Source organism: Erinaceus europaeus, chromosome 10 (assembly GCF_950295315.1).
Source record: "Erinaceus europaeus chromosome 10, mEriEur2.1, whole genome shotgun sequence".
Lineage (NCBI taxonomy): Eukaryota > Metazoa > Chordata > Mammalia > Eulipotyphla > Erinaceidae > Erinaceus > Erinaceus europaeus.
In genome coordinates, this window is record NC_080171.1 from 54,240,482 (window position 1) to 54,255,358 (window position 14,877).

General features: G+C 39.6%; 1 protein-coding gene across 3 annotated transcripts in view; it reads right to left on the reverse strand.

Moving 5' to 3' along the window:
* Positions 1 to 14,877, reverse strand: part of SLC24A2 (solute carrier family 24 member 2) — a 365,867-nt gene that overhangs the window by 80,936 nt on the left and 270,054 nt on the right. For all 3 annotated transcript variants that reach the window (XM_060199630.1, XM_060199631.1, XM_016193634.2), the window contains one exon: positions 731 to 829. In XM_060199630.1, the coding sequence (XP_060055613.1) occupies positions 731 to 829 (99 nt within the window). The remainder of the gene's footprint in view (positions 1 to 730; positions 830 to 14,877) is intronic.

A 14,877-nucleotide genomic window follows, 5' to 3' on the forward strand; every position in this document is an offset into this window, starting at 1 on the left:
AATATTTTATTTATTTATTAAAGACAGACAGAGACAGACAGAGAGAGAGAGAGAGAGAGAGAGCTAGCGAGAACCAGAGCATCACCCTTGTCATCACTCTGATGTCAGAGAATCAGGACCTCATGCCACATCCCAGATGGCCTCTCACCTGCTGCTAAACATTAGATGACGTGTGTGTATGCTATGAAATAATTTAATTTTTTAAAATGATTTTATTTTATTTTATTTATTTAAGACAGGGATAGAGAAAAATTGAGAGGAAATAGGGAGACAAAAAGAGTGACACATGTAGTACTGCTTTACCATTCATGAAGCTTCCCTCCCACCCTTTGCAAGTGGGGACTGAGGGCTTGAACCTGGGTCTTTGCATTTAGTAGTAATATGTGTGCTCAACCATGTGTACCACCTGACCTGGCCCTTGAAGTGATTTTCTACTCTTCAATAAGAGATGCCTGGTTGGAAGCAGCTTTTATTTTTAAGAATTCATGTTTTTTAAATATTATTTATTGTATTTGGTTTTTCACAGAATCACTTAACCCTCCTGTGGAGATCCTTCTTGTAGGTGATCTACAGTGTTCATTCAGGCCATGTATCTGAGGAAGTGAGACTGTTCCAGCACATAGGCAGAGCTGCAGGGTTCTCTGCTCCGAGCACCTTGCACCCACAACGGGTCCTATTTCTTTACTCCCCTCTTGCCCTTCAGGAATGGGACTGAAGTCTGTGCACTCACCCACATGATTGGCAGCCCCGTTCTGTCTCTCATTCTCATCCACCTGGCATTTCTTCTTGGCGATCTTATGGAGAATAGAAGCCTTTTCTCTGAACCTCCCTGGAATAAGAGAAAGTAATGGAACGAAAACAGCGTAAGGAGAAAGGTCAAGAGAGAGGTTGAAGGTAAATAGCGAAGAATTGGCACAGTGGGGATGAGGTTTCCTCAGTTATATTGCTCTAGAGCAGACACAACTCTTTTCTGTCTGAAAACAGGCCCTGAACTCTGGATGGAGGGTACTCTCTTACCTTGGTGGATGCTTCAGCACAGTTCTCTATTTGAAAATTTCAAGCAGCTGGACCACAGATGAAAGGTTTGAGTTGGACCATTTCCCTCCTACCCAGTTGCTTACAAAGAAAAGGGAAACATTAATCCTCTTGAGAGCACCCCAAATACAAAAATAGATCTGAAGAAACAGAGCTGCTCTGGTAGCACAGCCATTTCTCTGGATTAAACGCTGATCCTAGAACTGGCTTTTGACAAGAGAAAAATCGAGCCTGGGGATATTTGACTTGACTTTAGTTTTCAAACATTCATCTTGATTCACACTGTAGTTTCTAACATCAGGAGCTTGCAAGTTAGCTGAGTCAGCTGTAATCAGAGTATCAAGGAAGCAATTGATTCCGTCTGGGGACTTGGGCCAAAGAACCATCAACTAAAGCATAGCAGCTAGTGCCTGTCAGTGGCGACATGCTTGTGGGAAGTCCTAGGAAAAAAATGCCATTTTCCAAATTAATCATTGTAAATAGCTGGGCCACAAGTATAACACTTCATTTCTTCTCTGTTACTAACACAATTAATGGATAAGTGCATGCAAAAGCACAGGGAAAAACATGCAGAAGTGTGGAGATTTGTGAAACAGTCATTTTTCTTATTTTATCCTTGGTTTCCTTCCCATCCAAGAACATTGAAAGGGAGCTTCATTTTAAGCTGATTATTGTCTAGATTCAGCTATAATGAGTTCCTCAAAACACCATGAGGCTTGCAATTGCTCTACTGGGTATTTATTGTTGGCTGGGTTCTCTTACAGCACACCAACAGGGTAACTCATCCTTTTTCTAGTTAGAAGAAAACTAAACTAAATCAAATTAAAAAATGTTTCTCTTGGAGCATTTCTTCTCCTAGGATGGATCATAGCAATTTGGTAATTATTCCTTCTCCTCTTTTCATGGGGGGGTAGGGGTAGTTGTAATGATTTGTGTGACTAGTTGGGAGAGACAGAACTGTGAAATAGAGTGGGATTAGATGATTCCATTGGAGAAAGTGACCTAGAACAGAGACTTTTCTACTCACATGTTCCATCAGTTATAAACTTAGATGCTTTGCTACAACAAAGGTAACCTCTACAATGTAAGCTCCTTAGTCTAGGCAATGATTGTGCACCACAGGGCTGTCCAAGGAAGTAGAAAGGCAGATATCACACAGAAAGCAGATCAACTTGTGCTTAGGCTTTATGAGGAATGAGGAACGGAGAAAGAGACAATGTGTACTGTGTTCACACTTGGGAGATGATCAAGGCTGGCATTAGGTTCACCATGCTGGCAGGGACTTTTGAGTTTGACTATTTCTATTTAATCTCTAATGAAGGCTCTGAGGAGAAAAAGGAAAATTGGAACATGGGAGGATGTCCAGAGACTAGGAGGGTAGAGAAGAGAAAGGAGAGACAGAGTTATAAGGAAGAAGGTAGGTAGACACTGTCATTGCCTAGAGGTTGCCCAGGCAGTGTAAGACACTGCAAGATACTTACTTTCTTGGGTGCCAAACAGAGCCTGGCTTGGCATGTAGATAGGGTAGTGTGGTCTTTAGTATTCTACAGTCTTAAGTCTACAGAGGGGGTACTTCATGTGAAAGAGAATGCCAAGAAGTTCTCAAATCTTTTGCTGGTTTAAAGTTTAGAGGAGGAAAGAGGATGTTCTAATGCTTTATTTTATTTTATTTTATTTTATTTTATTTTTTAACCAGAGCACTAATCAACTTTGGTTTATTGTGGTATGGGGGACTGAACCTGGGACTTTGGAGCCTCAAGTGTGAGAGTCTCTTTGCTTAACCATTATGCTATCTACACCCACCCTGTTCTAAAGCTTTATAGGCGAGGATGCTTCTACTCATAAAACTACACTATGCTCTCAGGATCAATCTTTGAACTCAGAGCAGTCTGTAGCTCTATGAAGTAAAACTAACCAGTAATTGCTATTTCAAAATGAGATGTTTTGAAGAATGTCAGAAAAGAAGTATAAACTAAGAAAGCATTCCAAAGAGGGGAACAAATAAGTGTATAGAACTAAAATATGAATTCACCCAATGCATGTAATGTCCCCTAGTCATGAATACAGGCTAGAAACTACCTAGTCACATACTCTTTGTGGTTACAGGAGCTTTTTCAGAAAATGAGGGTCATGGGAGTCCGGCGGTAGCGCAGCGGCTTAAGTGCACGTGGCACAAAGCGCAAGGACCAGCATAAGGATCTCGGTTCCAGCCCCTGGCTCCCGGCCTGCAGGGGAGTTGCTTCACAAGCGGTGAAGTAGGTCTTCAGTGTCGGGCTAGCTTCGCGGGCGAGAGAGATGACCAGGGACTCATGGCTGAGTGGGATGCAGTTCAGTCTTTATTGATGAGGAATGCAGTGCAAGCTAGCTAGCTCTAATCTCAATCCTGTCCTATATATATCTCCTGAGGCGGAAGTGTCAGGAAGAGGAAGTAAGTAGGATAGGGGGTGGGGAGAAGGAAAAAGCGCAGGAACCAGTTGGGATTAAACCAGTGTGGGCAAAACAATGATTATGTAAATAGACCACAGCAGCAAGCAACAGAAGGGGTCTTAGAAGCAGAATTGAGAAGCAGACCAACACTTCAGGTGTTTATCTTTCTCTCCCCGTCTCTGTCTTCCCCTCCTCTCTCCATTTCAAACACAAAATAATAAAAAATAATAATAAACAGTGAAAATTAAAACAAATAATTAAAGAAAAAGAAAATGAGGGTCACCAATGGTCTTCTAGATGGGGTGTTTCACCCCTTTTCCTACTGCAGGAGCACATCAGATTTTCATTGCTATTGGAAAGTGGGAAGGATTAGTCTTGCTTTTGCTCCAGAGCTGAAGAGGCTGGCTAGAAAGCTGTTTCTCTACCCCTCTTTAAGGTTTGTCTTCATTAGAATGACCTGGCCTCTGCTTAGCATTTTTAGTGCTGACAATAGCTACCCCAGGACCTACGGGATTGTTTCTTAACAACTGATGACCCACCCTTAGGATTTAGAATACAGCTGTGCTCTCTAAGAATAGCAAGGCAGAGCCTGTACATACCAGGCATACTCATCCAATCCTCTGAAGTGGCTTTGGTTACCTTTTGGGTAGAGCTGGGAGGAGGAAGCTAACAGGATGGAAGTAATGGTGAGGTCCCCAGCAGACACCACTGGCAAAGAGCCTGTGATTCCTGAAGTGATCCCAGTCTCTTTGAATAAGAAGGAATAGCTGTTAAGCTCAAAACTATAAGATGGGAAAAAAGTTAACCAGGGTGCATATGTTGAAGGCAGCAGAGTATCATGGTTAAATGAGTGTGATTTAAGGGCAGGAATATCCAGGTCAAAGCTGTGTCTTTCCAGGTTGGGGGTATGGATTGACCTGCCAACATGCATGCCCAGCAGACAAGCAATTAAAGAAGCCAGAACTCCCACCTTCTGTACCTCAAAAATAATTTTGATCCATACTCCCAGTGGGTGAGAGACGATAGGGGGAAGATGACCAGATGGCTCTGAACTCCAACTCCATCAAGACCCAGAGAGAGAAGGGGAAAAAGGGAGGGACATTTGGATGTAGTAATAGGTGAATTGGAAAGGAAGAGAAGATGGGAACTAAAAAAATAAATAAATAAATAAAATAAAAATAAGGGGCAAATATATACAAATATAGATAGATAGTTGTAGAAATAATAGTTAATCCTTATCTTTAACCTTAATAGTTTGCAGTGAGTCAATAAATGAAGCACGCAAGTAGAAAGACCTACAAATACACCTTAGAGTACCTAATGAAACAGTTTATACTTAGACCTAGATATCCTCCTCACTTACTTTCTGTTACATATCCCTCAATCATTCCAAAGCTAAACTTGTCAGACAAAGTAAGGACTACAAAAGCTGAATAAGGGAAAGAGACTGGCACACTTTAATGGTGACTCTTTAGTTACTACCAGGCCACCCCATCACCTGGGTCCTAGTCAAGGACTCGTGCAATTCCCACACAGACATGATGAGCCTAGACCTCTAACATATCCCTCTTGCTACTGTCACTGGTCATCTCCATCAGAAACAACATAATGGACCTCTATCTGGGCCCCTATAGGACTTTGCCCTCTATGTAGACCAATAATGGTAGGGAATGTTCCATTCTCTGAAGGGAGGTTGGTTGGACAACATACTCTACATACCACTCGAGGAAGATGAGTCCTTAAATTAGTGCAGCCTGGAATGTTCCTAGCCATGACCACAGAATGTGAGCTCAGAATTACAGAGATGCAGAGGTTACATAGGCTCCCGTGCTGAATATGGGCCCCAGATCACATCGATGGAGTTAATAGTTAACAATATTTATATATTTTCCCCATATTTGGGAGCTACTCTCTTTCCTGATCCAGCCCTCTAGTCCTTTTTTTCCAACTATGACATCATCTCCTCTGACAAAAACCTAGGTCCACCTGCACAATAGATGTCAGGCACAGGCAAAAACTAGTACCATCACGGGCCCCTTGAAATATACCTAAAATAGACCTACTAGCTTTTTCCAAAATGGAGACCCCAAATCTTCATCTGCAACATTCTTCCCTTTAGGGTGATGATTAGTCAACAATTTGTTCTGCTTTATATCTTAACTCCTTTTCAGCCAGCAGGTTCCAGATGCTACCATGATGCCAACCTGACTTTCCTGGACAGACGACCCCAACATGTGTCTTGGAGCCCCACCTCCCCATATCCCTGCCCGACTAGAGAAAGAAAGAGAGGCTGGGAGTATGGATCGACCTGTCAATCCCATGTTTAGTGGAGAAGCAATTACAGAAGCCAGACCTTCCACCTTCTGCATCCCATAGTGATCTTGGGTCCATACTCCCATAGGGATAAAGAATAAGGAAGCTATCAAGGGAAGGGATTGAATATGGAGTTCTGGTGGTAGAAATTATGTGGGAATGTAACCCTCTTATCCTATGTTCTTGTCAATATTTCCATTTTATAAATAAAAATAAAAAAAGAGAATTGCTGAAGCTTACAATGGAGGGATTGGGGAGTCAGAACTCTAGTGGTGGTAATGGTGTGGAGTTGTACCCCTGTTATCTTGTAATTTTTTAAGTCAACAACAACAACAATAATAGCTTTGTCTCTCTAACAGGTTTTGCTGTGTGAGTTTATATAAGATCCTGGATTATTTCTGAGCTTTGGTTTCCTCCATCTATCAAGCAGTGATTCCAGTGGCATTGGCTCATGAGTCAAATGCAAAGTATAAGTAATAAGAAGATGTATAGAAGACCTCCCTGGGCAGATGACCCACCAATGTGTCCTGGAGCCCTGCTTCCCCAGAACCCTGCCCCATAAGGGAATGAGAGAGACAGGCTGGGACTACGGATCGACCTGCCAACACCCATGTTCAGCACAGTAGCAATTACAAAGTCAGACCTTCCACCTTCTACATCCCACAATTACCTGGGTTGATACTCCCAGAGGGATAAAGAATAGGAAAGCTATCAAGGGAGGGGATGGGATGCGGAGTTCTGGTGGTGGGAATTGTGTGGAGTTGTACCCCTATCCTATGGTTTTTGTCAGTGTTTCCTTTTTATAAATAAAAATTAAAAAAAAGGAAGACTTATTATAGCACATAACACTGGAAGAATTCTGTAAATAAGAGGAGAAAAGTAAAAGAAACCAATGAAAGCTTCCCTTGTAACCAGAGGCAAGGTGATTTGAGCTTGAGTTGCTACAGGGAACATCTCTCAATCCACGAAGGCATGATCAGGGAATTGGTCACATCTTGCCCCTCTAGTTCAAGCAATGGGCTTTTTTTTTTTTTTTTTTTTTTTTTTTTTTAAGCTTCATGTTCAGTTTTCAGTGAATCCTCCAGTCAGGCAGTTCAAAGAGGATCTTCATGAAGTTTAGAAGGTCACTGAGCTGAACTTCTTTGTTTTTAAACACTGATATTTTGCCATCTTAAAATGGAAAGATAGTGAATGGTCAGAGGTGTTTAGATAGCATCTGATACACACAGTACAAGCTTAGCAATTATTGCCAAGAAGGGCAGTTTACAAAAGTAAATGACAGGACAATATTTTCGTAAATTACTGCAAATAGGAACATTAATATTCAAGACAGAATTGATATTCAGTGGCCTTAGGTGCAGTGACCACAAGCTATTTTAGATACAGATTCCATGCTGTCCCAGAGTGACAGAGAGGGACAGACCTAAGGGACGTTTATCCCTTTGTGCCAGGGGATGAAGAAATGGGGCACTTTTTTTTTTTTTTTTTTTAAGAAAGCACATTTCAAGGTGAGCAAAGGAATGATTCTTTTTTTTTTTTTTTTAAATGTGTTTTAAGGCAATCTTAAAAAAAACATACTATATTGTGATGTATGTAAATCCTTAAGGTGTTATACTCTTATATAGCAAAAGATTATTTGTATACTTGAAATCTCAGAAATAGCAGACTGTTCAAATCGTGAGGCACCTATATCAAAACCTACTGCACAGTTTTAATATAGTTTAGCTTGGTCTGAAGTTTGCATGGGAATGCCAACTGAATGTCCTCAAAGGAGGGTGTGTTGAGGGGGTGGTAGGGAAGTGTGGAAGGAAACTATCAAAGCAGAAGGTCTTTGTGAATAAGACTGGATTTTGAAAAAAACACTGGGAATAAAAAATATTCTGATGTACATATTCTGATGTAAAACAGAAGTCATACTCCTAGAGTGTTAAAGAATAGAAAAGCTATCAGGGGAGGGGATGGGATACAGAGTTCTGGTGGTGGGAATTGTGTGAAGTTGTACCCCTCTTATCCTATGGTTTAGTCAATGTTTCCTTTTTATAAATAAAAAAAGAAAAGAAAAAAAAGAAGCCTCTAAATTGCAAGGCAAACTAAACTTTGCAGGATCTTTTCATCACAAGGAATGGCTTTTGAATCTGTTTTGCTGTTTGTAAATTAAAACAATGCTGGAAACACTCTCACCTCTTTCTCACTAAGCCTGTCAGGCAGTGTGACACAGGGACCCCCTGAGTTGGTGATCAGATTAGTTGCTGACTGCCACAGAACATTCTAGCCTCAGAAGAGAGGGGACAGAAGAGCTAGCTGGATGCAGAGGGACTGACCACATACACCTCAGTGAATAGTTCTTGGTTTGGAAGAAGAGAAAATGAAACAGAAGAAAAATCTGAAAATAGTGGTTTTGAATCTATTTTCAGTTCTGTCTTTGAAGTTTATGACTTGGTAGGTAGCTGAAAAAGCAAAAGCACTCCTGAACTTTTCCTCCTGGTTATTCCTTGGCTTTTTAATTTTATTATCCCCCCCCCACCCCTGTGTGAAAGCACAGACTCAAATCAGTCAGACAGAGCACTGTCATGCTGAGAAGGAAAACAACGGAACTGATGTGGCAATAAACAAATGCTGACTTTGGGGTCATTCTAAACTTCTCTCTCTCTCTCACCCATCACACTGTGCGTCAGCAAATACCTCAAATCCATCAAAAATAATTCAAAACATTTCAGAATCTGACAACTTCTCTCTTCCACTCCCACTCCATTCCACCCCAGTCCTAGCCAGCAATAATTCTGGTCTCCTAACAAGTCGCCTACTTCCACCACTAGCTTTTTTCCCCTCTCCTCAATTGGTCTCACCCTAGCATCCTTAGTGATTAGTCAGTTAGATGATGTCACTCCCTTCTCCTTGAACAACCCTACAGTGTTTCTCCAGGTTCAAGTAAAAGTTAAAGCCTTTAGGATTACCCATGAGATAGATACCTATCTGGCTATGCTTACCTTGAATGTCTTGCCTCATTTCTTTTCCCTCTCTTATCTCACTCATTCTGCTCAAATCACACTGGCCATTCTGGGTTTCTTGAAAGCACTGATGACTATGTCATCTCTGGTCTATAGCATGTTGGTACCTCTGCCTGGTATGTTCCTCCTCTAGAGACTCATAAGTCCACTCTCTTAGCACCTTTAAGTATTTGTCTGGATATTACCTTCTCACTGAAACTTTTCTGACTAGCCTATTTAAAGTTGTAGCTGTTATCTCTAAACCAAGTTCATATTCTCAAAAGTATTTCTCACCATCTAACGTACATTATTATTTTGATAATCTGTTGCTTTCCACTAGCAAGCAAACTCAGTTTTGTTAATTTTGTTAATGACTGTATCCTCAGAATCTTGCAGGGCTCAACAAGTCATTGCATTTGTAGTTTTCAGGTAAGATGAGGTTATATAACTCTTTGACATCCTTCTTGTTGGGGCCTCAAAGTCAAAGTAGTTTAGTTTTTCCCCTACCTGAGCACCCAATGGGGCTGAAGGTTCACATGTAGGAGCCTATGAACTGTCTGAAGATAAGTGGAGAAAATGTGATGAACCTGGTGCTCCTATTCCAAAGGCAGAGACAGAAAATCAGGTACCAATCATTCCACTGTTGCCTATCACCAGGGTGATAAGATGGACGACTGTGAGAAGAGCCTTTGTGATAGAAGAGCAGGTGTGGTGAGAACAGCAGAGAGCAGAGCAGGGAAAGACGGGCTTTGATTCCTCTTTCATTATTAAGGTGCTCCATATCCATCAAGGTTTAACTAAAGGTTAAAGGTTTCTATCCTGACATCTACACCATTCATTCCTATGTGGAATTTCATCATTCTCACGACACTCTGAACCCGACCATACTCCTTATTTCTGTTTGATGCCCACACATCTACTTCATTGGGAAAGGAATTGCTCCACCACTTTGAATCAGTTTAAGTCAATTCAAAGTGTCTTAGAATAATTCTAGGCATAGAAGTAAGATAAATTCACTAGACTGAAGTGATTCTTTCCCTATGATAAACTCCCTTGGAAAAGTCTGGGTTTACTTTTGAGTTTAAATTACAACAACAACAATGAAAACAAATAAGCAAACAAAAAACAAAACAAAAAAAGCCCCTTGTATTCTGTACACATTAACCACATTTTTATATGTATTAGGTAATGCTTTAGTGAATAACAGATCCAACTGGTGCCTTTATAAAATTCACAGTCTGTAGCCAGAGAAAGACCAGAAACAAGGACTTAAGATTCATACTCTGATGGTGAGGGCATTCTCCAGAGAGTATGAAATCTTAGAGAACAGCAAATAGACATAGACTTGAGTCTGTCTTCCAAGATGGCAGGAACTACATGTATTAGCTTGAAGGAATAAATTCCTCTTTCATTTGGGAACCGTTTTTGTAAGGCAATTTATTCATCTCATAGGAACTTGTCTAATTTTTATATTTCAAAGTAAACTATAAAATAATAATTTCATCTTATAACCCCCAAAGATAGTTTAATTATTCATAAACTGATTTTAAGATACAACGTCTATTGTACTTTTATGAAGGAATATAAAAAGCAATTTATTCAATGACTACATTGATACTACTGAAGATTAGGCTAATAATGTAATAAATTATTTTGTAAAGTGTTTTTAGTAAAAGAGGGTGGCTGCAGGGTAGATACTCCCAAGATTTACTGCAAAAGAATTCATATATATATATATCACAGTATATGCCTAAGGAGTTTTTTAGTAAACATTCTTTGAATGAACGACATAAAGTGAAATAATTTAATTATTGTTATATTTATAGATTTAATTATAGAAATAATTTATGGTAATTAATGGGAGAATATATATTTATATATCAAAGGGTGGCCAAATCTGTCACACAATGAAATGAAGCAACAAGGTTTTCTCATTAAATTTCTTAAAATAATTTTTCCATGAGAATAACTTTTGGTTTACCCAGAAAGAATGCATCAATCCACAGGTAAACTGTATTGTTCTTTATAGATAGAAACAGAGAAGCTGGTCTTGAACTAGGTCACATACATGGCAAAGCCACATACTATCCAAGTAAGCTATTTTGCTGACCCAATAAATTACTTTTATCGCTTCCTCTGGCAGAATCACTGAAAGTCTCAGAGTGCTTCTGTGAGTGTTTTAGAAAATTTACAATGTGTTTCAAAAGTTGGTATCTTAAAGACCGCTTTTTGTTATTTATTTCAATTTCCTGTCTCTCTAAGGACTTAGCCTAATTAGTTATCTTCAACCTTCACTCCTTTCAACTTCCTTCATCATATAATCATGGCCAAATCTCTCAACTTGGGGACCTTTCTCGAATGGCACATTAGCTGTGCTGCCATCTCTTGCTTTTCCTTTTATAGATGAGGTTCTGGAAAGACCAATTTATTGGGGTGCCTTCACATTATAATGGTTCCTATGTACGCTGGGGCTTGGTGCTTCTGCTACGAATCCACTGCTCCTGGAAGATATTTTTTCCATTTTATTGGATAGGACAGAGAGAAATTGAGAGAGGAGGGGGAGATAGGGAAAGATAAAAAAAAGACACCTGCTTCACCACTCATGAAGTGGAAACACTAAGGTGGGGAGCGGGGGCTCAAACCCCAGAGCGGGTCCTTGCATTTAATATCATGTGCCCTTAACCAGGTGTGCTACAGCCTGCCCCCTCCTATGTAAACTTCCTAACTCTGCATCTGTTAGCATTGTTCCATTTACTCCTGGTCAGTTTTTCCCCCTTTATTGGGGGGGGGATTTATAGTTTACAGTCAACAGTAAAATACAGTAGTTTGTACAGGTGTAATATTTCTCAGTGTTCCCCATAACAATTCAACCCCCTCTAAGTCCTCCTCTGCCATCATTGCCATCCAGGACTTGAACCATTCCCCCCCACCCTAGAGTCTTTCACATTGCTGCAATAAACCAAACCTAGGCCAAATTCTGCTTTGTTTTCTAATTTTTCAGCCCCTTCTCTCCCGTTATTAGTGATATGATACCGATACACAAGGGAGTAGTCTGGTGTCTTCAGTCTTTTGGAAGAGTTTTGAAAGTAGAGGTATTAACTCTTCCTTGAAGTTTTTGTAAAAGTCATCTGTAAAACCATTTGTTCTAAGACTTTTATTGTTGGGAAGGCTTCTGACAACTGTTTCAATTTACTTGGCTGTGATTGGTGTGTTCATATATTCTAATTATTCTTTGTTTAATTTTGGAAGTTTGTAGGTATCTAGGAACTCATCCATTTCGTCTAGGTTCTCTAGTTTGGTGGCATATAGTTGTTTATATAAGCCCCACATGATATGTTGAATTTTTATGGTGTCTATTGTGATATCTCCTCTTTCATTTACAATTCTATTTATTTGAGTCTTCTTCTTCCACTCCCCACCTTTTTTTTGTGAGTCTGGATAAGGGCTTGTCAATTTTGTTTACTCTTTTGAAGAACCAAAATTTTGCTTTATTGATCTTTTGTATGGTTATCTTATTTTCAATGCTATTTATTTCTGCCCTAATTTTAGTTATTTCAGTCCTTCTGGTTGCTTTAGGGTTTCTCTCCTTCTAATTGCAGTCAGGTTGTTTATTTAAGCTTTTTCTTGTTTCCTTTTTAAAAATTTTTTTAATTACCTTTATTTCTTGGATAGAGACAGCCAGAAATCAAGAGGGGAGGGGGGAGGGGATATAGAGGAAGAGAGTCAGAGAGACACCTGCAGCACTGCTTCTCCACTTGTGAAGCTTTCTTTCTTAGTTTTCTCTAGTTCATCCTTGATCTTGCTAATTCTACTTTCCACCCCATTTACTCTGTTCTCTCTCCTCTCCATTATTTTCTGTAACTCAACTATTTTGTTACCCTGCTCTTATACTGTATTAGTTTGTTCAGCTAATTGTGCTTTAATAACTTTTAAAAATTATTTTTATTTATTTATTGGATAGAGACAGCCAGAAAAAAGAGAGGAGGAGGGTAAGTTAGAGAGGGAGAGAGACACCTGCAAACCTGCTTCATCACTCGCAAAGCTTACCCCTTGCAGGTGGGGACCAGGGGCTCAAACCCGTGTCCTTGTGCTCTGTAATATGTGTGCTCAACCAAGTGTACCACCACCTGGTCCCTGCTAGTTGTGCTTTTAGCTCAGCTATTTCAGCTTTCAGCTAATTACCTCAAGATAATTGATGTTTTCTTTCAGAGTCTCATTTGCTGTTCCCCTGTTTCTGATGATAGTACTGTCAAAAGCTTTTCTCACTCCCATGACTAGTGCCTCCATTAGTATTTGGATGTTGTCCTCATTCTTATGTGCTCTTATCTTTGGGGCATTCAAAAAGGGTGACAGAGGACCTAGTGGGGATAGTATTATTATATGGAAAACTGGGGAATGTTATGCAAATAAAAACTATTGTATTTACTGTTGAATGTAAAACATTAATTCCTCAATAAAGAAATTAAAAAAAAAATAAAAAGAATGAAACCATGTTTTCTGTGTGTGAGGGCCCACAGGCTAGTTGAAAAGATGACAGTCAAAGTCTCTGGGCTGGCAAAATAGCTCACTTGGATAATGTGCTGCTTTGCCAGGTGCGAGACCCAGCCTCCATGGCACTGAAAGAAGCTTTGGTGCTGCAATCTCTTTCACTCTCTGTCTTTCTGTTCCTATCCTATAAAGAAAAAAAAAAGGAATAAACTTCTGAGGATCTATGTGTCATGACTACGTGTATACGTAGTGCCTGTAGTGCTTGTAGCAAGAAAATATATCAAGAGTTTACTTTCCTTCTGAGAATACAGAGAGAAGGAAGAACTGGAAGCACAGTGCAGGAAGCTCACCAGACTTTTTGTATTTTATTAATGCTGTGATTAAATTTCCTCTGTCTAATAGTTTTTACAGTTAATGATTGTCTATTTTGAGAATCTGCTTAAAAAGAGATAATCTTATCATGTTCAGGCAAAGCTGGAATTTTACACCCATCCCCCCATACACCAAAATTTGTAGTAGGTATTAGATAGTAATTGACAATATCTCAGGAAAAAGGCTAGCTTGTTGACCTAGACTGAGGTCCACATTGCTGGAGAGCTAATGTTATTCTACCATTTTTAGTTCACTTGCTTTTTATTATTTCAGAAATTTGATTTTCTGAACTGTTCCATCTTTACACAAATTCTCAAAGGGGTTTATCTGGGCTCCACTGACATTCTGAGTCAGGAAGGGGCTGCCACCTTGAGAAATAAGAAGGGGAAACACAGAGTAGAACTTGGACTAGCTTTGGTGTATTGCCCTAAAGTAAAGTATTCTGGGGGTGGGGTAGGGTTGTGGGGGCCTTTTAGATTCTGGTGCATAATGGTGGAGGAAGACACAGTTTAAATGTGAGAGTGTTTTGCTGAAAACTGAGAAATTTTACGCAAGTACCAATAACTGTCCCTACTGTAAACCATTAATCCCCCCCAATTAAAAAAAAAGGTTTAAATATCTTCCTCTGGTTCTCACCCCTTGCAACTTGTGGCTATTTAAAAAATAAAATAACAAAGAGTCACATCACTCAGGCTGGTCTCAGATCCCAAGACTTGACAATATTAAACCCCACAACCACTGAATCAGTGGGAAAGATCTCTTCAGAATCAGTTTCCTAAATTTCACATCTTTTTTTTTTTTAATTTTACATCTTTAATAATTCTCTATAAATAGGCTATGGAATTATTCATTTGGGTGAAGTTAAAATTTTAAATTATATTTATTTATTGGATAAAGACAGCGATAAATTGAGAGTGAAGGGGGAGACAGAGAGGGAGAGATAAAGAAAGACACCTGTAGCAAAGCTCCCCCCCCACAGGTGGGGCCCAGGGGCTCAAACCCGGGTCCTTGCGCATTGTAACATGTGTATTCAACCCTTTGGATAGGGTTTTAATTGATTTGAATAAGTACATGTTGAATGATTACTCTGACTTGTATTTGAAAAACTAAACTTTTTTTTTAAAAAAAAAATAACGCAGTTATAGACTGGGCTATAATTATTCAGTACAAGCTACTGTTTCACATACATATATCATTTGTCACCTGACGTTCACAAATCTGTGAATTGTCAGTTAATCTGAATCTTTATTTTCAT